General features: G+C 36.8%; 1 protein-coding gene across 1 annotated transcript in view; it reads right to left on the reverse strand.

Moving 5' to 3' along the window:
• Pou6f2 (POU class 6 homeobox 2) overlaps positions 1-24185 on the reverse strand; it is a 400415-nt gene extending 376230 nt beyond the window's left edge. Inside the window, exon 1 of the mRNA XM_069998484.1 lies at positions 24081-24185. Within this exon, the coding sequence (XP_069854585.1) occupies positions 24081-24185 (105 nt within the window). The remainder of the gene's footprint in view (positions 1-24080) is intronic.
• Positions 24186-25404: the final 1219 nt, after the last annotated feature.

The raw sequence follows: 25404 nt of genomic DNA on the forward strand, positions 1-25404 counted from the left end.
CACACACACACACACACACACACACACACACACACACACACACACAACACACCCCATGATGTACTGTCATACCTCCACCTTCCCAGGATATTTTTTTACCATGTTATTTTATATAACCCTTTTGTAATTGATTAGCTAAACTGTTTTCTAATATTAGAGGACAGAATCATACTAAAGCCATGCTTAGCACAAAGTAGGGATTTAATAAATATTGGTTAATTAGATGACTTAAGGTATAATCACTATATTAATATTACCTATTTACTTTTTTAAATGTTAAACCATAAGTCTCCTAAGGGGAAAACCATATATGGTTCACTTTTAAACTTTTTTCTTCAGCATTCATCAAAATGCCTGCTTCATAGCACAGGCTGAACAAATCCCTGTTGATTAGTGAAAACATAAGCCAATGAATGAATGAAAGAGGAAATGAATAAAGATTAGTCTTTTTCTAAAACTAAGTTCTGCTTGTGAACTGAAATGTTCCTACTTTATATCACATTATTATTATTATCATTATTATTATTTGGTTTTCACCAGTACTGGGGCTTGAATTCAGGGTCTTATGTTCTCACTCATCTTTTTTGCTTGAGGCTGGTGCTCTACCACTTTAGTTATGCCTGGCTTTTTACTATTAATGGCTTTGAACCATGATCCTAAGATCTCAATCTCCTAGGTAGCTAGGATTACATATGTGAGTGATTAGTACCTGTTTCTCTCCCTCCCCCCCCTTTTCTCTCTTCTTCCCTCCCACCCCCCCCCCCGGGTTCTGGGTCTTGCTAAGCACACGTGCTACCATTGACCCCAGCACTCTGCCACACTGATATTTTGGTGTTTTTATTAAAAGATAAAAAGCAAGCTAAAACAGGAAATTGTTGAACAACCAATCTTTTACCCTTGAACAATAAATATTTTGACATAATTCCTATCATAATTTATAGAAATTCTTTTAAATTCATAAGTAAATGCTAATTATTCTTAGTGGTCATCTAAATAGAAACCATAATAAGGAAACAATTTTTATAATACAGCATCCTTTCTTCAAAAGCTCTTGAACTCAACTAAGAGAAAAGAAGTGTCAATAGTCCTGGGAAAAAGAAAGTAGCAGATCTATGAACATAGTATGGCATGACTTTTGACAAAAGGAAACTAAGAAAAGGGAGTATCATTTACTAAAACAGGGCATATTTCTACTATCTCCTGTGAAAAAGAGCTCACCACCATTTGTAAAAGGACTTTCCAAGTCCTTCAAGAGGGGAGGAAGTCTGAAATGGGAGGCATCAGAACCTGCGGAGAGATTCCTTTCCAGGTCTAAACCATGAGAACACATAGAGAACAACAGACTAGGGAAGTGTGATACCTCTATAATTCAGTTTTGTCTGAATCAAAGATACTACACGTCATATTCTACTGGGATATGTCAGGTGAATTCACACTTACCCTTCACACAAACTTCTCATTCTGCTCAATATTGTCTTTGTGTTTTCCAAAACATGCCATAAAGGTTTTCTTGACATTCAAAGTAGCCAAAGAGTACACCAGCACTATCAATAGTCAATTTCATGTACAATAGAACACCAGAAATGTACAAAGATGTAGAATTTTATGTGACAATCTTTTTAAAGAGCATGAAAAGGAGACTAGCGTAAAAAGTAAGTTGCAAAACAACATCTGAAATGGTATCATTTCTATAAAAATCGATTGTACCTACATGCTTTTCCAGGTATCAGGAATACACCTGCCATTTAACACAAGCCTGTCTGGAACAATCTCCAGCAGGAAAAGTTTGCTTCTAGCCATGTTCCAGAACTGCCAGCATTGGTTGCTGCACCATAATGAGTCATTTTCTGCTGGCCAGAACACACATTACCACTGCATTTATATTTGATTTTCTGGACAACACATACTTGCCTAAACTTTACAGATGAGCCAGTATTTGCTGATTTTATTCTTATGTTTTTATAACTCATTCAGACAGCTCAGGGAGTAAATATTCAGACACAAAGTAATCCAACGAGCTGAGTACCTAAATTGAGTGGTTACCTTCTTTACAAATAGAGATCTTAATAGTACAATTAAAGTACAAAGAGTCATTCTATAGCACATGCATGGAGTTCTTTTTTAAAAAGAAAAGAAAAGGTGTTGGAAAAATAACATTTTAGAATTATTTTCCCCACTCATTGACTTATCACAGTTCTACTTGCTTAGTACTTTTTTGGTGGGGGAGAGGGTTGGTCGTGGGGCCTGAACTCTCAGCCTGGGTGCTGTCCCTCAGCTCTTCAGCTCAAGGCTAGCGCTCTACCACTTAAGCCACAGTGCCACTTGCAATTTTTTCTGCTTATATGGTGCTGAGGAATTGAACCCAGGGCCTCATGCATGCGAGGCAAGCACTCTGCCACTGAGCCACCTTCCCAGTCCCCTTGCTTAGTACTTTTAGAGAAATGTTTTTATTAGAAAAAAAGAAATCCTAAATAGTTTTGTAAATACTGCTTTCTTTTTGCTATATTAGACTCCCCCCTAAAAAAAACCACCACTACTACAAAAAAAAAACAGTAGTTGATAGAATTATCCCCATGATTCTAAAACTTTGTAAAACAAGATATTCTGAAAGGTGGGTCTATTTAAAAAAAAAAAAAAAGGATATGCCTAATATAAAGAGAGCTTTTGTTCCTAGATCCATCACCAGTGACCTAGGCCCTTCCTTGAAGACAGACTATACCCAACTGAAACTACCTCCCCTGCACTGTCCTCTTCATAAGAAAGGTATGAATATTATCAACTTATATTCCTCAAGTATTTGGGGCTTTCTAAATACAAATAGACCATAAAAACAAATGCAAAATAATTCTCAAGGATATTAGAGTATCTTTTCTGATCAAAGTTAGGTTTTCTCTTATTTTTTAATGAGGTATAATAAAAACAGCTAATTAAAATACCATAAGAAAGTCATTTGCATGCAATTTATATTTAGAACATAAACTCTAATGGTCACATAGGTGAGAAGTGAGGAGGAAGATATATTCAATGTAAGTGTACAGTAAAATAATTCAGAATGTCACCAATAGATTCACAACTAACCGTAAATGAGAACAATTAATAAACTAAGGAGAAAATCTGGCATCCAATGAACTTAGCCTTTAGGGGAAAGCAGCAAATCAGAGTAAAAGGGAATGTCCTTTATTGGACCAGAGGACACCTGGTGATGTTTTCCCTTCAATTTTATACAACGCACAGATTTTATCTTATGGGTAGGCATTCTGAAAAGTCAACATAATACTTAAAGAAGAACGCTCCCCATTTCCTCTGGATAATCACAAAAAACATCCAGTTCTGTCCTGTAAACAGCAAGGAGGGTAACGTAACTCAAGGAAAACCTATGAGAAAACCTCAGTATTTTTATGTAAATGATGTCACTGCAAGGAAATCTCAGCTGAACTGACACACAAACTTTTTGTAGAACTTGGCAGATGAGCCACTGATTTCTAACTCTGACGCAGCCAAAGATAGCCTATCAAGCCACATGGTAATTTTTTTTAAATTTCAAGTGAGTTCTCTCTAGATAAAATAATTTAGAAGGTGCAACTTACTTGATTGATGTTCAAAACAAAATGAAGAAAAGAAATCCTGGATGTCTCTATTAATAACCAGAGTGCAGGACTTAGAAGTGTGAGCAGATGTAATATACTTGCACAGACTGTGACCCTGACTGTTTTATGCATTTTCTTATTATTTTTGTTTGTTTCTATCAGTATTGGGGCTTGAACTTGGGCCCTCATGATTTTGCTTGAACTTTTTGCTCAAGGCTTGCACTCTACCACTTTAGCCACACCTCTACTTTCAGCTTTTTGCTGGTTAATTGGAGATGAGAGTCTCAAGGACTTTTCTGCCCAGGCTGGCTTCAAACCATGATCCTCAGATCTCAGCCTCCTTAGTGACAAGGATTACATGCATGACTTCAGTGCTCAGCTGACCCTGGCTCTTTTAAATTGAACTTTCCTTTAACACATCACACCACCAAACTATGCCTTGTGAATGCATATGAATTTTGGTGAAAATGGCTACTATTTGTGATGCTTCTTTCACCAACTGATGCCAAAATATAATGAGATCTGATTTCTTGTGAACAGAAACAGAATCGGAAGAGTTTGGATGGGTCTTTAACATAAAGCAATCCTGGCATTATGACCAATGACTTGTATTCAGAAAATCGGGATCCACACCAAAAAAATTTAAGACTTCAAACCAAAGCAAAAAGTAGTCCATTTTCTTGCATTTATTTTCTTACATCATCAGATCAGACTCACTTGAGGGATAAAATAAGACAAATCAAAACAAACCTACCATGCAGATCCAAGATAACATCTATCAACCAAATCTGCACACACACACACACACACACACACACACACACACACACACACACACACACACACACACACACACACATGCTCCCTACTCTTGGCCTCCAAATGCATTTCTCATAGATATCCATCACAAAAAAAGCCTCCATTTTTCCTACTGCTTTTGTGAGCTGTGGCAGGAAGCAGTTGTCAGCTGCTTTGGGGAAAAATAACACTGACACACCAGCCACAATGTTCCCGTGGAAATCAAACTCTGAGAAATTTTTTAAATGTTTTCAACACATCAGCATGAAGCATCGACCTAGTTGGAGTCACTTAGATCTAAGGCAAATGCACTGATTGTTTTCACAGCAGGCTTTTCTTCTCCCAGCCGAAACAGGCACACAGGCAAGGGTTGTATGGAAAGGTTTGCAGCCCCCTGCCTTGGTCTGCTATAGCCTGTGACACAATCAATATGGGGTGAGCAGTGCAGGAAGCTCAGGGAAGATTATGAAGATGAAGCGAGTGACAGAATTACCTTATAGGATTTGTTCTTTTTCTCACCTTCAAATGTCAGCCACCTTGGGCAGAGTTGAGGAACAGACCCAAAAGGAGACAGGGAGAGAAGGATTGTAGGGAAACAGAGGGCATCTGTGCGGAGAATCCAGACACTGCCTCTCTATTGGTGATCTGCAGAAAGAGAGGGCCAGTTCTGTGTGTGGCAAATCAGGGGTGGCGCCTAAGGAGTGAGAAGACAAACACCAGCATCTCTCACAGGCCTGGAGTAGAACAGGTGCACAGTATTGCTAGCCTTGGTCTTTGGTAGATTTTTAATTGCAATTAATACGAGTTCTCTTTGGCTTTTTAGTCCCAGAAAAGTACCATCCCTGTGAATTACATGCATAAAGTACCAGTTTGCCCGGTACAGCCTAGACCAAATGTACCCTAGAGTGCCATCATTTGTCTCCTGGGGGCCTTCCAGCCAGGTGATATCAGAACACAGTTCAAATCCCCTTACTCCATGGTCCAGCAATGCCTTAACAATTGGTTTAATTTATCCATTGAAGCTGGTCTTGGAGCTTAATTTGGGTATCTTCCAAATGTCCAGAACGGAAAAAAAAAACAAAAACCTTTAAAGAAGCTCTTCTATTAGCCTGATTGCACTGTTGTAAACCTTGAGCAGAATGGACAATGTGTCTAATTATCATATTAGGAATAACAGGCCCTGATAGGCACAACAGTTAACATCTGTAATCATTGCTACTTGAAAGGCAGAGATTAGGAGGATTGTAGCTTGAGGCCAGCATTGGTGGAGGGGAAAGAGTGAGGCCTTATCTCAAAGAACAAAACTAGGCATGGTAGGGCAGAAAGTATTAGTAGGAGGATCACAGTCCAAGGCCAAGCTGGGTAGAAAGCATGAGACTCTAGCTGGAAAAACAACTAAAAGTCAGAGTCAAAAAATGGCTCAACTTATAATGTACTTGAGGCCCTGAGTCCAAGCAATAGTACTACCAAAAAATTTTAAGTAACTATCATTCTTTATACAATCCAGAGGACATTTGGCTGAAGAGCACGGTAGAAAGAGGGGAGTGATAGATGGGGCTAGTCCAATGTGGTTCTTATTCCGCTGGGCAGCACAGGTGAGCACTAGATACAGCAAAATAATTATATGCAAGTCAGTATTAAGTCATAAAGTGCTGCCAGTCTAGACAGAGACAGACACTGAGGAATTTCCCTCTGAGATAGTGTGTGGAAGCTACAAGTAATGCAGGTGTATCTACTGGCTTAGGCCCCAACTCCCTAGCCAGTGTGCCCACTATCCCCCAAACAGGCAGTCAGGCGCTACCTGACTTCCTCTAAACTGTCTCCTCCCCTGGTCATTGTCTCCCTTTCCTTGCCTTTCATTCTTAAACTATTATAAGAACTAAAAGTTTGATCACTTTTCCAACTTTTGAGAGACTCCTCTGTACAAAATCTGTACTTAAGAAAAGGAAAATCATTATCATCTACCTCAAGGAGACAAATAATGATGTATCTTCTGTTACCATACACAGAATGTGAATACATATTGGGACCAGCTCTTGAACTGCTCTCTCTTTCCAAGACTGTGATTAGAATATAAAAGTTCTCCCCAACAAGTACTAGCCAATGTAAGAGTGGACTTTAAATGATTGTGTTATAGTATTACTTACAAAAGAGACCAAGGCCTGAGTTGTAATATAGATAACACATGAGCTAGTGATGAGATGCAATCTAGGATTAGGAGAGGAAGTTAGGCTTTACTTTTGCATTGAGAGGATGGCTGGCCAGGGCTTCTTTGAGATGGGGAAAAGTCTATGATTCCCACAACAACAGCAACTTAACCAGCCACATATATAGTGCATTATGACATGGGACTTGACACCACATACACATGCTTGATGGGTCCAAGTTATTGTCACTGTGGTAACTGTAGGTTCTGAGTGGCAATAGAAATAGAGTCAGAACTATCTCTGACTGGCCATGGAAAACAACCTTTATGGAAACCTCATGCACTCTTTACATTCCTCACATCTTTACTGAGTACCTATTATGTGCAAAACACTGTGCTAAGATGTGTAAAAACAATGGCTTCAAGTAGCTTATAAACAAAGACTTCCACTGGGACCTAAAGATTCTACAAGGAATGAGACAGTTCCTCTCTCTGTGGCCAAATGGTAAATGACAGCAAATTTCAAACATCCCATGGACATACCTGTGTCAATACTATTAGAATCTACGTCCAACTCTGGCATCTGTCTTCTAAAGCTAACCTTCTGATGCTCACTGCTGTGTTGGGTCATTTTGGGCTTAATGGGTTGGCCTATCCATTCTTCCCTTGCTCCTCCCACAACTAACACAATTTATATCATACTCTTTATGGGTTAAGTTTTCTTAAATCTATCCTTGGTTTAAAATTACTGTATAAAACATGTCCATAGTTTTGTTTTTATTTTTTATTGGGATTAAGTGATTACCTAAATTTCACAGTACTGTGGGATAGTGATACTTAGCTAAAGTCACAAACACATTTTAACCTTCACAAGGTGAATTGTCATTATCATAGTCTACAAAGCTTATGAACTCTACAAGTTTTGACAATACAAGTATTTCTTTTTTAATAACTTTTTATTGAGTGATTACATAAATTTTATAAATTTCAAAGTATTATGGGATAATAATACTTAGTTAATTTCACAAACACATTTTAACCTTCACAAGGAAAATTGTCATTATCATGGTCTCTAAAGTTTGTGAATTCTATGACTTTGACAATATAACTATTTCTTCCACATAGGGTGGTATGTACATTTCTTTCCTTTTGCTTAGTGTTAGCTGTTCCCTCTTTCCCTCTCCCTCCCTCCCTCCCATTGCTGCCCTTGAGCTGCTCAGTTCCTTTTCATCAATGTCCAGTGCAGCTGATGGGCCCCTCTGTTGTGTATTTTCCCGTTTCCCTCTGATTCTGAGTCCTCCTCCTAGCTTCCCTCAAATGTACACAAATATATACCATATATGTGGTCAGGAACATGGAGTCATTTAGAAATGATACGCAAGTCTATGGTTTTTATGCATGTTCAGTTATCTAATGACATCTACAAATCTCAAGATATTTCAGTATCTATATACTTATCTGTATGTCATCTCTCTATATTTTATCTATCATCTGTCTTGTCTACCTACCTACTCTCTATCTATCTACTTTCTATCACCTGTCTCTATCTTATCACCTATCTACTTACTGTCTACTATGGTCTATATAAATTCCTAAATGTAGGTATGAGTTTTTTTGAAAATGAAATCAAATTGAATACAGTGTAAGCTCTTTGGTGTTGGTAGGTGGGTACCACAGCCTTGTCATCCTGAACTGTTATTATACTCAGTTACACCTTAATCACTTAGGACAAGCTCAAGTAAGAACAAACTTAACAAAGAATGTGGGAGAAGAATTCCTCTATCACCCAAAACTCAAGATGTTTCAAGGCCTAAGAAATGTCACAAGTGATTTACTGACTAGGCTGAACGGTCCAGGGGTTACTGCAGGTATTTGTCATGTGGCTGGTGGGAGGGAGTTGGTGGCATGAGGAAAGAAAGAGGCAAAATGAAAAGTCTTTAATTATTGCAAAAATGCCCGTGGAAAATAGATATGCATATAAACACATTTTGCAAGAACCATCTTCTATATTTTTCTAAGTAGGAAAAGATCTTATGCTTAGGGACCAGTCAGAAAAAGCCTGGGATCTATGTTGTAAGAGATCTATTATGTAAGAGAGCTATGACATAAGAGATCTTACTATGAAAGAGATCGATAATAGAAGAGATCCAAACATAAGTAAGAAAAGGAGGCTCACCAAGATTTGGCTACTGAACACGGTTAACTTAGTTGACAAGTTGAGTTACAAACAAGGGTCTTGGGTCATGACAACTTCTTTCCCATGAACATTCCATAACCACATGTGATTTATACTTATACAGAAAAGGGAGAGATTACTGTGTCTGTTTACCTATATCTATATCTAGTTTCAATTCCAAAACATCTGGGACTTGGAAATTTGCTGAACAAATACTGGTAAGTATTAGTTGAATGGATAATTTTCTCACTATCCAAAAAAATTGTATATCTGAGTCTAGGTCCAAGGCTATATGCTTGTGATTACAGGACATAGATGACAGCAGAGAGACTCATAGAGAAACACTAGAGGTCATTATCAAGGGTAAATAGAGGACAAGTGTACAATTCTCTTCATTCAAAGTAGAATGTGGATGCTGACAAGAGTTGAGCCAAACTCTGAACATTCAGATGTAGCAGGAAGACAGGAGAGCATGTAAAGCAAGTTGTTTTTTTTTTTTACTTATTTACTGTCCCTTAAAACTCCAAGAAGAATAAATTCAGGAGGGAGGTACCTTCTTATTTTTTATTAATGTAACTAATAATTTGTCCTAAATTTAAATAACAGGTGGTGGTCCGAGAATATACTCTTCTATTCATTTAGTTTTCAGCATAATGTCAACCTCATGGCAATAACCCAACATATATATATATATATATATATATATATATATATATGTATATATAATGTTTCATGAAGCAGAACTTCAGATAAGTATCATTTCCTTTTCACATTTCCTTTTTCCAGGAAAAGATTTGATCCTACTGAGAAGAAAAACTGATCAAGAATATTGAAGGAAGAGATCCTGAATAGCTTTTCTTATCATGAAAAGAAGACTTCAGGCACAAAACCACCTCATGTCCTTGTCTACTGTGGAGGACCTAGTGTGTTTTCACGCTCTCCCCCCAGGGTCAACCCAATTCCTCACATTGCTGGGCCCTGGCAGGAGAGTATCAGCACTCAGCCCATCCATTTGAACAACATCCATGTGACCTCCCTGCGATTCAAAATAGTCATTGAGAGGAGGATGTATGTGTGGAGACATTGGGAGTATATGATATTAAATATATTATGCCTGACTAAAGGATTGTTGGCTACAGGCCAAAAACTAAATTGAAAAATACAACTCACTCTCATTACCAAGCATTCCCTTGTAATATTCCAAAACAGAAAGCACTCTTCTGTGAAAGGATGTGTCTGTTCATTTCACCAAGATTATTCACCAGATTATTTCCCAACCATATATCCAATGGGCTCTGATATAACTGAACTCCTTCTAATACTTAAAGGACATAATTGAGAGTTAAATCTGGTTGGAGCTAATCCATAACACACACACACAATATTAACATCTAATGAAAATTTAATGAACTTATTAGTTATAGAAGAGATTTTTTTTCCATCTCACAAATACTGGAAGTGCCATTTACAGAAAGAAACAGTAGAGCAGGATAAAAGATTAATTTCTAAAGAGATGGAATTGAAGTAGTATTGCTGCAACATGACTATAAAAAATTTCCCAACTCTGAGTTAAGAAGTATGTTTCTTTTTTGTAGAATTCCTGACTTCCCATTGTCATAATCTTAATGATCAGATCAAGGATTATAATTAGTGCCTAAAATGAACTGTCTGGAACTGAGTTGAAATTTTGGTGAAGAATGGAAAGAGAAAGCAAACTTCTAGCAAACTTAATACTCTGATTTCAGATTCAGGCCAAATTTTTAATCAGTTGAAAGACAAGTATATGCTGTGTAGGTTCATGGTCCATAGGTAAAAATGTTTGTTAGTTAAAAGTAAAGCAGACAAAAGTGTTTCTGAGGTTATTAATCTCAAATAGTCAGGGCGCCATCAGAATCATACTAATATGTCTCCTTTCAAAATGTCTCTGAAGTTGTCTGTGGGAATGTATTTCTCACACACAGCGATCTTGCTTTAGGTTTGCCCTGGCTGAAGGCACAGCTCTTGAACCTGTAGGAATTGACACTCTGAGGCCAGTGTGATTCTTGCTCAGTTAGGAGCAAGCCTTCTGATGTCATGGTCTATCCTAATATCTTGTATTTTATTAAAGAAACACCTTTCAGGATAACATGATACAGATATTGATTGCAACAACAAACTTCTTGTGTACAGTACAGGAAATAAATAGGTCATGATTTCTTAAAAGGGTAGGTGGGGAAGAGGAGGAGAAAAAGTAAAGAAAGAAATGAGAGAGGAATAAGTGGGATGTTTCTTGAAATATTTTATGAATTAGGAGGTTATCATTAATTGTGTTTTTGTCCTTTTGCTTATTTTTTGGGCCATTACTGGTGCTTGAACTCAGGGCCTGGCACTCTTTCTTAGCTTTCTTGCTCAAGGCCAGTACTCTACTGCTTGACCCACTGCTCCAATCTAGCTTTTTGCTGTATAATTGGAGATGGACTGCCACAGATTTTTCTATATCCATTGACTTCCAAGTCTCCTAAGTAACTAGGATGACAGTTGTGAGCTAGGATGACAGTCATGAGCCACCAGTATATGGATGTGATAATCTGACCATATGTGTATCTCTAGGAGCTATGTCATTCAATCTTCATGGCATTAATTGTAACAATTTTTTAAATTTTTGCTTGCTTTTTATTTTTATGGGTGCTTAGAAAGCCAAAGCTTACATGTTAAGCACACTTTGTAGGGGTAAACTCTACCTCCAGCTCTTGGAAAGCTTTTTCAAAAACTACTACTATTCGTATCCCACCTAGAGAATCTGAGTCAGACCTTCTGGAGAGAGGCCCTGTACCCACTACATTTTCAAAGGTTGGCCCTGGTAGTTCTAAGAGGCAGCCAAGGACCAGCGCTGCTGACTCAGGCCTGTAATCCTAGCTACTCAGGAGGCTGAGATCTGAGGACCTCGGTTTGAAACCAGGTGGGTCAGGAAAGTCCCTAAAACTCATCTCTAATTAACCACCAGGAAATGTGAAGTGGTGCAGTAGCTCAAGTGGTAGAGCACTAGTCTGTAAGAGCTCAGGGACAGCACTTCCGCACTGAGTTCAAGCCCCAGGACTGACAAAACGAAAAAAGAAGAAGACGACATTTTTTTAAAAAGGCAGTAGGTAGGCAGTGTGGTTGAGGGAAACCGTGTACTTTAGAAGGACTATCTGGGTTTAAGTCCTACATTTTCCAGTCATGAGCAGTATGACTGCCTTGTGGAGCCAGTCTCCACTTCCAGGAAACAGAAAGAATGATTGGCGCCTATTGGGAGAGCTGCGGTAATTTGTTCTTTTTGTTTGATTGCAAGTCATGGGGCTTGAACTGAGGTCCTGTGCATGTCCCCGAGCCTCTTTGTGCTCAAGGCTCGTTCTCTACCACTTGAACCACAGCGCCACTTCCAGCTTTTCTTGGTGGTTAATTGGAGATAAGAGTCTCACGGACTTTCCTGCTGAGGCTAGCTTCAAACCGTGATCTTCAGATCTCAGCCTCCTGAGTATGTAGGAATTTCAGGCGTGAGCCACTGGCTCCCAGCAACAATTTGTTCTTGACCGTCAGTTTCAAGCATCAAGAAGGGAGCCCGTTGAAATGCCCTAACACGTGGACAGATAAACAGAAGAAAAGCAAACATAGGACCTCCACACAGCAGGCAGATCCATGCAGTTGATTCTGGAAATTTGCACAGTGAAATAGTTCACAGTCAGCTCGCCTTCCTCCCTCTCATATTCAAATGTAAGACTGCAGCACCTACTTCATTTTCTTTTCTGTTTTTGTAAGGTAATATGATTGGGATAAATGAACAGAGACATATCCTAAAAGAAATATAAAACATAACTTCTAATACTTTCTCTTAAATAGTTGCTACATGTTTTCCTCTGAGAACACTGAAGTTAGTAAAATCCAAGAGCTGCATTTGATCCATTTTTATCCCGCCCTTCTCCAGGTTGTATTGTTTAACCTATGAATCAGAATTGAAAGATTAGCCTGACAACATGAAATATGGAAAATAGAAATTTAACTGACATTAATTACCATGAATTTTTTCTGGTCTCTTTTTCACTAATCTATATAGACTGGTGGAATGATGTATTGGAAACATAGATCTACATCAATTATCCGAATAAATATTATTGAGGCCCTTAAAAGAAAAGAGGTTATGTATTTTGTTCAACTTGGTTGTTGGCTTGAAACAACACAGAGGTTTCAAAGTCATAATGTGTACAGCTGAAATCTGCCCTTTTATGTAGTACTTTCTTGTTCTTATTTCTTTACTATTAGAGAAGATAATGTGATCTCCATTGTTCTTTTAATTACTTTGGGTGTTCAACATAACAGTATCTTTACTCTGTTATAAAGCTGCCTTTGACTTTAACTTCACCCTCTCTTATTTGTGAGTTCTTTCTGAAAAGCAAATTCTATTTGGAATATTCTAGAATCTTTTATGTTGAAAGAAGGGGAAATTTTCTACTTCTTAGACTAAAAAAATGACATACTCATCAAAAGAGAAAATTAAACGAACACTGAATGTCAATAAAACAGGATAACACATTGAAGAATGCATGTTTAGAGCTGGTCACAATGGTACACTCCTCTAATCCCTGTAACATGGAGGCTGAGAAAGGAAGATCTCTTGGAATCAAGGAGTTTCAGGTCAGCCTGGGGAAAATAGTAAAACCTTGACTTGAAGAGAAAATAATGTGAATATATTTAGAGTAATATGAGAAGATATTCACCACCAATTTTTTAAAAATCACCAGTAAATTGCAGAACTCTATGGTGAACATGAATCTACATGAATCCTATAAATATTTTCCAAGTATATACATGCATAGAAGAAATTTCTTGGGATTGTCCCAGAGGTGGGGCAAGTGCTATGGTAGGGCATATTATTTTTAGCTGCTGTTCAAATTGTTTGCTGGTAACATGCAAACCTGCTTTTATAATTTTTTAAAGTGTACCTTGTAGCTTTCCTAAATCATGAATTGTGTCTGCGTTCTGTGAACCTGAAATTTTCTATTGACTTAATTTAGTTACTCTGCTCTCTACCTGAACTGGCTGTTTCCATTCTATTTGACAAGGAATTGGAGAAAGGAAGAAAACTACCTCAGGTGATGTGTTTTAGCACATGGCCATACATTGAAAGTACATTGTAAACTAACTCTCCTCTCTCCCCTGGTTTTGTAAGGAAATATCCACAGCTAACCCTTTGCAGGACACTGATTCATGATGTACTCACATTCCTACAATAATCTTGACAATTAAGTCTCAAGGAATTTTTCCTTCTATTTAACAATTGAGTTGATACGAATACTTTCAGTCAGTAGGACACTGGTGGCTCACACCTGTTATCCTAGATATTCAGGAAGCTAATCTCTGAGGACTGTAGTTCAAAGCTAGCCTGGGAAGGAAAGTTAGTAAGTCTCTTACCACCAAAAAAAAACAAAAAAACCAGAAGTAGAGCTGTGGCTCTATCTAGTGCTAGCCTTGAGCACAAAAGCTGAAGAACAGCATTCAGGCCCAGAGATCAAGTCACAGGACTGGCAGATAGAAAAAAAAAAAGAAAGAACACTTTGTTACATGCAATTAAATTTTTCATAAATTAAAATTGAAAAAACTTTAAAATATCTTTAGGTTATTAGAGATGAAGTAATCAAGTATTTTTAATAGGCTTCAAGAGTTTCTGTGTATGTATATTTGAACTACTTTAATTACCAGATGGCCTCATTTTTGTTCTTACTCAAAATCCTTTAGTCTCTGAAAATCTAAATGTAAGTTTGTAAATGAAAAAAAAAAGTTTTCAAAAAAAATCATGAGTCTAGCTCATAAACGTTCTACCAAGGAATAAAGAATGATTGTTTTAGATTTAAGCAAATAATGTTGTCCTTCACTCACAAAAACCATTGAATATTACTATTGACATTTTTTTGTATCAGCAATGTTAGGCACACACCACGAAATACACTTGGAAATAGGTAAAAGATAGGTAAAATAGGTAAAAGATTAATCCATAACATATTTGAAACAGAAAAAAGTAAAAATTTAAAATCTGAAACATAAAATGATTCTGGCAGAAATTTCCCTTTCAAAGACATTTGAATACTCTCTGTAGACATGGAAAGAGAGGAATTTTCAAATGTGGAATGTGTCTATTACAGTCAGATTTCCACAAAATCTCCTATTTTCCCCCAAATTCTGACCTGCAGCATTTCATCTTAAAATTACCACCTCTGCCTTCCATTCAACCAGCATCTTGTCAAATCTGGCTGCAAGATTAAGTTCCCCGATTCAGAATTCAATATTGTAACCCTAAGGATATAAGATCCAAGCTGGAACATTCTGGTTTTTTTTTAAAAAGGGATAAAATTGTTTCAGCCCAGAGACCACAGTTTTCCCTGACCACAAAGATGAATTACCAGGGCTGACACTAAGTGAAATGAGTTTGATGTTCTTGGCTTTATTCATCCACATTAAGTAGCATTTTACATTTGTCCCATCTCCCAACCTTTGGAAGAAAAGGTTGAAAAGTCTTCTTTTCTTGTATTATTTAAGGTGGGCAAAATTAACCAGCTCTCTTGGAAACAAGTTTGGCTGGCTATAGCCTAGATCGGCCTGGCCAGCTCCATTTCTATCCATGCCAGCCTTGAATTGGAGGACTGGAGCTGACAATCTAAGAAATTATCTACTTTTTCACCTGTATATCTTCAATAATAATTAGGATTTCTGGTAACAAGCTTCTGTTGATACAATATTTATCGCAGCAGTAAAACATTTCATTTAAAAATTGTATATGAATTCTGAACTAAGATCTAAGTTTGGTATAAATGATTACATTGTATTCTTTTTTCATTTATTTTAACAGATTTATTGAAATGTAACTTAGGTATCATATAATTATGCATTTAAAGTATACAATGTCATAGTTTTATTGTATTCATACATAGCTACAACCATCAACACCGATATTAGTTACATAGTATTCTTTTAAAGAGGACTTTGCTCCAGTTGTTATATATGCTAGAACACCACATAATAGACGTTTAACCTTTTAAAAGTATACTTTTTTTAATTCCTTAGCATTAGCACCAGAGGTTTTCTTTAAAAAAAATCTCTAATCATGAAAAATTAAAAGTTCTGTGGCAGGACACCAATGGCTCATGCCTGTAATCGTAGCTACTAGGAGACTGAGATGTGAACATCATGGCTGGAAGGCAGTCTGGGCAGACAAACCCAAGAAACTTTTATATACAACTAACCAGCAAAAAGTGGAAAGTAGGGGTATGGCTCAAGTAGTAGAGCTCCAGCCTTGAGTGAAAAAAACAAGCAACAACACAAGGCCCTGAGTTCAAGCCACAGTATCAGCACACACACACACACACACACACACACACACACACACACACACACACACACCAACACACACACCAACACACACACATACACAATCAAAATTGTAAAATACACAGATCTTACTGTTTCACCGCTCCAGAGTGTTCTTTTGTTTGTTTTGCTGATCCTGGGGGCTTGAACTCAGAGCCTGTATACTGTCCCTGAGCCTCTTTATGCTCAAGGCTAGCAGTCTACCACTTGATCCACAGGACCATTTCCAGCTTTTTTAAGCAGTTTTTTGGAGATAAGAGTCTCACGGACTTTCCTGCCCTGGCTGGCTTTGAACTCCAATCTTCAGATCTCAGCCACCTGAGTAGCTAGAATTACAGGTGTGAGCCACCAGTGTCCAGCTTTGGTTAAAATCTTATTTTTTTTAAAGAAGAATATTAAGATTTCCTGAATTTTGAAATTAGTACTTGATGCAAACACGGAGAACTTTTGTTTGGGCTGTATTTCCTCTTCTTCTGGAGTATAATTTTACCCTCTATTTACATAATCTCTATTGATAGATGAAGATGAAGGATGCTTAGAAAATAACAAAAGTTCTAACTAAAGAAACAAATGTGTTGGTGAATTTTCAGCTACATGTTTGCTTCAGGTTCTTGAGGTCACGTCTTTTTTTCCAGTGTCCTTTCCTACCTGAGCAGCCCACATTCACTCACGTTTCACTTCTTACTCCTCACACCCGCACTAGTTTACAGAGGAAAGATAGGCTGATGGGGAAATGACAGTGACAGAAGAGCAGAAAATACCAGAGCAAGGCCTTTGAGACTCTAACCTCTCTATTAGTGTTGTCAATGCAGTCATTTGTATCTTTGACTTCCAGAAAGGAGAGCTAGGAATTATTGGGCCTCCCTTCCCACTGCAATAATTGACATCCTAAGAGGGAATACACGGAAAATGGGTATAATTTAGAATATTCATTTATTCCTATTTGCTTCCTCCCCTTGATCTTATGATCAGCAAAATGGTTGCTTAAAGGAAGGAGTGCTGTGGCTCACTAGAATCAGAACCAAGCATGCTCAAGAGCTAATCTCTGTGGAGAAAGTGCTTCATATTACAGAGGCTTTAAACCTAGTGAGAAAACAAAAGGTATTTTCTGGAGACCAGCTGACTTGAAAATAAAGTGTTCACAAAACCTAGAGAATATCATTAAATATAAATCATCACAGCCACTACCTATAAACTATAGTTTTATATTTATAAAGTTAGCTCTGAAGTAACAATATAATCATATGTACATGGGATAATGAAAATAACACAACCACAGGGCAACCCAAGAAGGAAATTTGTCAAATAAAAAATTAAACAATTTTCACCATAATTGGCTCACTTTATAGAACTGGGACAAACAAGAAAACAATGGAAAGGAAAATGAATCCTTACTGAAATGTGATGACAGTGTCTTACAATATTCCTCCAAACTGAAATTCAGAAGAAATGCACAAATAGCTAAACAAGTCAAAATCTTGAGTATAATTTTGATCCACTTAAGACAATATGGCTCCACAGAATAATTTTCTCATACGAAAAAAGACTTGACCTAGTGATTTGTTTCATTGGAAACATATTTGCCGACAAATGACTAAAAAAAGAAGGAAGAAAAGTAGTAGAAAGAGAATGAAGGAAGGGAGGGAAGCAGGAGGAAAAGAAAGGGAAAAATATAACTGAAGGAAAAGAGGCAGGGAGGGAAAGAAGGAGAAAGGGAGGGAGAGGAAGGAAAGAAGAAAAAGATAATTGTTGATTTAACTTTATATTTAGAACTGGTATTATCTCCCAAGTAAATGTTTGGCAATAAATACAAAATAATTTAGAAGTGATATAATTTGTATTTTCTTCTACAGTTCATATTTTTTAGCTTTGTTTACATTCTTTTAGTCATACTTTTTTTATTGTGAAAATACTGTACAGAGGGGTTACAATTACATGGGCAAGATAATGAGTACATTTCTTATCAAGCATTGTACCTTTTTAGTATTTGAATTTGACTCTCAACTTTATTTTTTACTCAATCAAATGCTAGATAAAACACAACGCTTTATATGTGATAATACAAATGAAAATTAGAGTCATGGAAAATTAGAATCATGTTAAATTCTCATTTCGATCAATGTTGAACAGTTTGGTAATTTGAGGTTACAAACCAAGGAAAGCACCAATGAGGAAATGTCTTTGGCTAACTTCTAGTAGATACTTTAGTTTCTACACACTCGAAGCATATACCATGCAAACTGCCTTCAAAAATAGCCACACCTAAGAATCAAAGCATAAATTTTAAAAAAGCATAAATTAAAAGAATCAAAGCCACCGTTCTATGTACACTAGAGAGAAGAATCCAAATAACACTTTGGAAACAAGAGGCGTTTTTTTTTTTTAATTGTACTGTTTGTAGTTCTTTCTTTTTTCTTTCTTTTTCTCCCTCTTTGGTTTATTTGCTGTTTTCACTTTTTTATTTCTGTACCCTTTTGTCTTATATATAAGTTTATTTGGGGGAAGAAACTGGAAGCAGAGAAATTGTGGAACAAAGGGTGAACTAATTCAGCAGTGATACTCATTAGACACTATGTTGGAAATGAACTTTACAACTTGGGGGGAGAGAGTCAGGAAGGAAAAATGTTGGGAGTAAATGGGGAAAGGGTGACACTGTTTAAAAAGAAATGTACTCATCTTATTCATGTAACTGTAGGTCATCTTTAGCTTTTTTAAATTAAAAAAATGACACGAGTTACATGGGACACTTTCTTCATAGATCTTGGAAATACAAAGAAAATTTAAAACTTGATATCAGAAAGAAGTGACATAAGTCAAAATGCTTTGTACTTATAGACTGACTTGTTGAATGGTAATTTGTTTGTACAACTACTTAAAGATAATAAAATATAAATTTTAAAACCTAATTTTATGTAATGGTTGTGTAGTATTTATTAGTAATGTTATTGTTACTTGTATTAACAGTATTACTACTTGGTACCATATTGATAATTTTACTTTAATTGACAAAATTGCTTTTTAAAATTTAAATGCATATTTCAATTTAAAAACACTGCAAAAAAGATCTTCTAAAGGTAATAAAAATGGAATGGATCTGATAAAACATAAAAGCTAAAATCAGACACCTCTAAATCTAAACAAATTCTTAAATGAAGTACTGAAGACCAATGAGAAATGCACAGCATAAATTCAGTTTTCATAAGTCTAACACTTACCAAGGGAATACAAGCACAATTTTCTATTCAGAAAGAGTAAACCTTAATTGATTTGTTTTTCTAGTATACTGATCATTGTATCATGCCATGGACCAAAAAGTATTCTCTGATTCAAAGCCAGCCCAGTCCTCCAATTAACCACTCAAAAACTGGAAGTGGCACTGTGGCTCAAATGGAAGAGAATTAGCCTTGAGCACAAAGAGGCTCAAGGACAGTGCCCAAGCCTTGAGCTCAAGTCCCACAAGTAACAAAAGAAAAGTATTCTCAATTAAATTCAAGCAGTTATGAATATATATCCCCAAAATATACAAATGTATTATCCATATACATCATCTACAAAACACTGCACACCCACACTTATAACCATGGCTCTTTCTTTGAGTATGTGCGAGTTATGTGTGTATAAAGAAGGTAAGGTTGGTCCCTACAATTTATTTCTTATGTATCAGACACAACATCCATCTGAATAGCCTGAGGGGGTTATTTACCTCCAGGGCCCCCTTTTCCCTAGGCAACTTCCATTTTGCATCAGTTTGAATATGTTCTAGATTAAGCAAATTATTCTTGAAGCTACACTTCAGAAAACAAGGGAGAGCATAAACTATAACATACATAATTAATTATTTTCATAATAAAACAGTAGATTTTTGGGGTTTCACACCAGAGCAGGAAGTGAGACCACACACTCACACACACACACACACACACACACACACACACACACACACACACACACAAAGTACATGAGCAAATTACTGCAAGCCAAAGGCGCCTGTAGGGGGAACCCACAACCTACCCTGAGCCAATCCCAACACACAGACTATACTGTCTTGGCTTTCTCAATTGTGCATTGTCTACATCTACCTGGGGAAAGGCCCATTGAACAGATAAGGAAAATTGAAAACAGCTTTTGATTACACTTATAATACTACTGGAACATACAGTGCTTAGCCTGTTCATGCTTCTATTAATACTTTAGCAATTTACACTTATTCCAGCTGTGGCTTTCCTACACCTGGAAAACCCTTAGATACTCTTCATAAATATTTAAATCTAATTTCCCTTATTTATTGTTTTAGTTAACAATTAATACCCTCTGTTCTGTCATGTTTACAAGAGTCATTCTATAGATACAACCAGGACCCTTCAGGCTTGCATATCAGAATGGTCAGCTAGCCAGGTCCTCTGGGGCCCAAAGCTCTGGGAGGAGATTTGCATAAGATGAAAAACAGCTGGGCGCTGGTGGCTCACGCCTGTAACCCTAGCTACTCAGGAGACTGAGATCTGAGAATCATGGTTCAAAGCCAGCCCGGACAGAAAAATCCGTGAGACTCTTATCTCCATTTAACCACTAGAAAACCGGAAGTGGCGCTGTGGCTCAAGCGGTAGAGTGCTCACCTTGAGCTGAAGAGCTGAGGGACAGCCCCCAAGCCCAAAGTTCAAGCCCCACGACCAACAAAAAAGAAAAAAAGAAAAAAAAAAGATGAAAAACAATAATAATAATAAAAAAACCAGGACGTCTGCAATACCGAAATACCGATGAACTAATCTGTCACTCACAAGCCCATATCTGAAGGAAAAAATATGCTGTAAACATTTAATGACCCTGAGAAGTACAAATACAAGCCTTTCATTTAAAATTAAATCAAACCCCTATGTCCTCCAATGTTCAGCTTGGATTGATTTGGAAATCAACTGAAGAGTAAAAACAGTACTTCCTAGGGTTGGGATGGCTACAGATAATCCCAAAAAATGCAGTCTGATTTCCAAAAACCAAGTTTCTTCATCATGACATACTAGGCAGGGAGTTTGTTCTTCCAAGTACTAGACTGCCTAATTGCTTGCTTGAGGGAGAGAAAATCCTGGGGGAGAGGCAAATATGAGCAATCTCTGTCCTGTGAAACCAGTGAGCTCCGGGGCCAGACCTTGCCCAGCAGCACTGATGAGTCTGCTCTTCATTCCAGTGACACAACTGTAGATATTTGATCCTAGAGGTGAATGGAAAAAAAAAATCCTACAGATCTTATTTCATGGGAATCGTTCAGCATTCTGAATGGGAGCTGGTTATTTGATATGCAACCCAAAGCCATAGAGGAACAGGAATAAGAACAGGGAGGAAAAGTACAAAAATAATTATTATTTTAGTATGCATTAAGGAAGAACAGACACAGCCTTCTCATGACCAAATTGGGCGATTCACACCTGCTCTGGAGGTTTATGATATCTAAATCAACACCTGAAAATTATACCACCTCACTCTGGCATTTGGGTGGCTGCAAAGCAATAACAATTATACTCTCTTTATTTTCCCTTTAATCCATTGAGTAAATGTTCTTATCTATGCTCTAGTGAATAAAATTAATTCATTTCAAATGTGCATACCACTTTTCTTTTTGTATTTATCCACATAGATCAAATTTAGATTTTCTGATTTTCATGGTATACATGCTGTACTGCATGCTATTTTTTCTTCCCTTTTAAATACTTAATGTTTCCACTTCAGATAAAAATAAGCATTTTAGCCTGTGTATTTTTAGAACTGAAACTTTTACAATCTTCAGAACCATTGCTTTCATAATTTCTGTCTTGACAATGGGCTTTTAAAACAAATAATTTACAAGAAAGAAGATCAGAAACCATATGACTACTTGGATGAAACTGTTTATAAAGCATTTGTAACATGTCATTAATATATATAGTTCCTGGCCATATGGAGCCTTATCAAAGAGTCAGACTGAAATGTGTAATAATAAGAATTAATTTTAAAGGCTGACAAATTAAAAATCTAGTTTGGTCAAATAGAGAGTGAGTCCTTTTAAAACTATATACTTGAAACTTTAGAATTGATTTCCAATAAACAATTTTGAATAACAAACTAGAAGTATTTTCTTTTTTTTTCACTAGAAATATACACAAAAGTCTCTTTCTTCTGTGGAAGAGAGGCATAGTAATTTTGCACAATTTTGAATACCATCACCATAAAATAGAGAAAGAAAAAACATGAAGGTGGGAAAAAGTTTTATTAAACAGACAAGACAGTTATCGAGGTCTCGAGCTTGATTTACATACTAAAAGGCCACCTGCTTGATCAGATATTTATTTGATTCTCTACACCACTATCACCTGAGCTCAATGTGATATATTTGTTCATCAGAGAACACTTACATGGAAGAAGGCATTAACAGTATGTCAAATCAGTTTGTATATTTTCTCCTGAAAATATGCTCACAGACTTCACTTTCTGTCAATAGAACCAACTTGCGAGTCCTAAAAAATATTTTTTTCTGCTGGAGCAAACATCTACTTCTTTTAAAATAGTGTGAGCCTGTGAAAACACAGTATTATATATCTGACATTTTCCATCTAAAAATACATTATGAGGCAAGCTGGTATTAATAAACCATGTGCTTCCAGCACCCTGAAGTGATTTGCTATAATTTTGTAGAAAACAGAGTGAGATGGTATATTCTCCACCATGCTATTAACATACAGCAAATACATTTTATGCCAGCACCTTGGCAGCTTGTCTTGATTAGAAAGTGGGCAAAAAGAAAAAAAAACTTTTAAGAGTTCATAAATATTCGTAACCATATTCTGATTTATGAGTTAACAATTTTTAAGTGAGCATAACTGTGAAATTTCCCATCAAAATATATTGTAGAAAAGTATAAAATCTCCAAACCATATATATTCCCTTTCTCCTCACCCCACCCCCATCACCGTCAGGGAAGAAAAAAAAAAAAAATCACCCTCCTGCTGCAGCCACTACTATCATTCTTCTCACCAGTTCAGTTATTGGAAGGCAAATGAAAATACCACGATCCTTTCCTCTTCTCCTTTAGCTTACAAGGCAAACATTTAAACACAAACGCAAAGTACCGATTTCACAGAGAGCAGCAGCATCAGAGAGAGAGAGAGAGAGAGAGAGAGAGAGAGAGAGAGAGAGAGAGAGAAGGACTCACTGACCCATTTGGAAGACAAAGACGATAGACCAGGAAAGCTCTAAAAATCAGCTGGGGAGGCCTCTGAGAAATATTCTCCTGGCATTTCATCACTGCAGTCCAGACGAGTTCACCTCCCTGGATACAAGGAGGAGGAACTACATAGAGCTGTTTATTAAAGCTGTTGTGCTGGATTGCATTAGGAACTGCGAGCAGACCACCTGGACCTTCAGATTCTGACAGTCTTTAATTTGCAGCCTGCCCCTCTGCAGCAGCCAGGAACATGACTAGTACTCAGACTCAACCACACATTACCAGGATTAAAAGTAAATATACTTGTATTTCCATATTTAGATTTTCTATTGGGAGAGGCAGAAGAATATCATCCAAATTTTAAAAAATACTAAATAACACTTTAAAATTTTTAACAACTACCTAGGAAACATAATAACTTGATTCTCTTCTCATACTTGATTTTTCCCAGAGATCACAATCTAAACAGAAAGAAAAAAAATCTTAAAATACACTTAAAGGAAAAAAAATCCAGGCTAAATCTTTGATTTAGACAGATTCTTGGATTTTTTCTTTTTGGTAGTTGTTGTTGTTGGTTTTGTTGTTTTAGTTTTTGTTTAAGAGCATCGCATTGAAGTTTTAAGCTGAGCTTTCCTGGCTGGATTTAATAGGTGGCTTCTGTCTTCTGCCCTTTCAGCACTACCCTGGCAGGTAGCTGAAGATACAGATAGAAAGATGGTACAGTAAATATGAATTATGTGAATCATATGGTGAGACCCTCGTGGAAAAAAAAAAAAACAGGGAGTTGAGAAATGGCTGACTCCATACCTGACCAATTACAGCATGCATGGTCCCAGGGTCCTGCCGAGCTGGGAGATCGAAATCCATCATATGCTGTCTTTGAAAAGGAGAATGGGGGTTTCTGGCATGCATCTGTCAATCAACTTCTGCACTCACAACCATCACCAAAAGCAAGGGGAAAAAAGTCAAGCTGCTTCACCAAATCCGATGAAACCATCATGTGACCTCCGGCAGACACGCACACACAGTCACTACCTCCATAAAGCGTAAGAATTTTCTGTAGATACGAAATGACATTGACAAATATCCAATACCAACTAAATAAAGTGAGACAAACAGCTATTCACCAAGACGAACGTTGGCTGTAATCTTCTGCTAAAGGTTTAACAAACCTAGGAGGATTTTTTTCTTTAATGCCCCCGAAATATATGTTCAAAACAAAAACAATTAACTATTTCACGTGAGTGGTAATTGAGACTGTGGTTTTTACGATCTAATATATATATTTTAAATTACAATCTATTAGCCTACTTCTCTTAAATTGTCTCTTAATGATTTTTGTTTTCCAAATCGCTAAATGACCTTTTGACAACAGCAGTCAGCTTTGCTGTTTACTATAAAAATCACCTTTAGAGCAAAGCTTGAAATGTTAACCAGCCCCTAACACAGAGGCTTTGGTATTTGTTGGTTGGGAATGGATATATACAATCATTTGTGTAAACCGTGATGATCATTCAAGTATAAAATATTCAAAGTGTATAAATACTAGTCACTAAACTTTTCGTCTTCTAAAAGGTTAGGAAATAATTTACTCCAGTCTTATCTAAACTGCTGCACTGAGATGACAAATATTTTTAACTTTTTTTCATTTATTTTGAGCAATTTGATCTCATAGACCTTAGGACAGCCTGTTGATGTATTATAAGCCACTTAATCTAGGACATGAACCTAGTATATTTTTTAACCCTTTCAAGATTAAGAGCAGAATCTGGCTTTCAAGACAACTCTAAAGTGTGAAGTCAAGCCCAAAGCCATAAACATTATCTATTAATTTAGTGATATTGTAGAATTAAGATTTATAGTTGTCTACTGTTTTAAATGCAAGCTCATTCCTATATTCTCTGTAACTGTTCAAAAACAATTAACAAAAAAATTGTGTTGCTTAAATGAGGGTCTTCTTCCCCCTGAAGAATCAAAGCTGGAGGTAGGAAAAATTAAGAGAAATATATAATACAAAATGTGCACGCCTATTATAGTATTATGTAATATCATTGCTTAAATGAAAAGGGAATCCAAATAAGAAATACACTAACAATCTGCAGCATTTTTTAGAGAAATCTTCGCGGAAACA

This window comes from Dipodomys merriami, unplaced genomic scaffold, assembly GCF_024711535.1.
Source record: "Dipodomys merriami isolate MVZ:Mamm:240054 unplaced genomic scaffold, mDipMer1.0.p SCAF_104, whole genome shotgun sequence".
Classification (NCBI taxonomy): Eukaryota; Metazoa; Chordata; class Mammalia; order Rodentia; family Heteromyidae; genus Dipodomys; species Dipodomys merriami.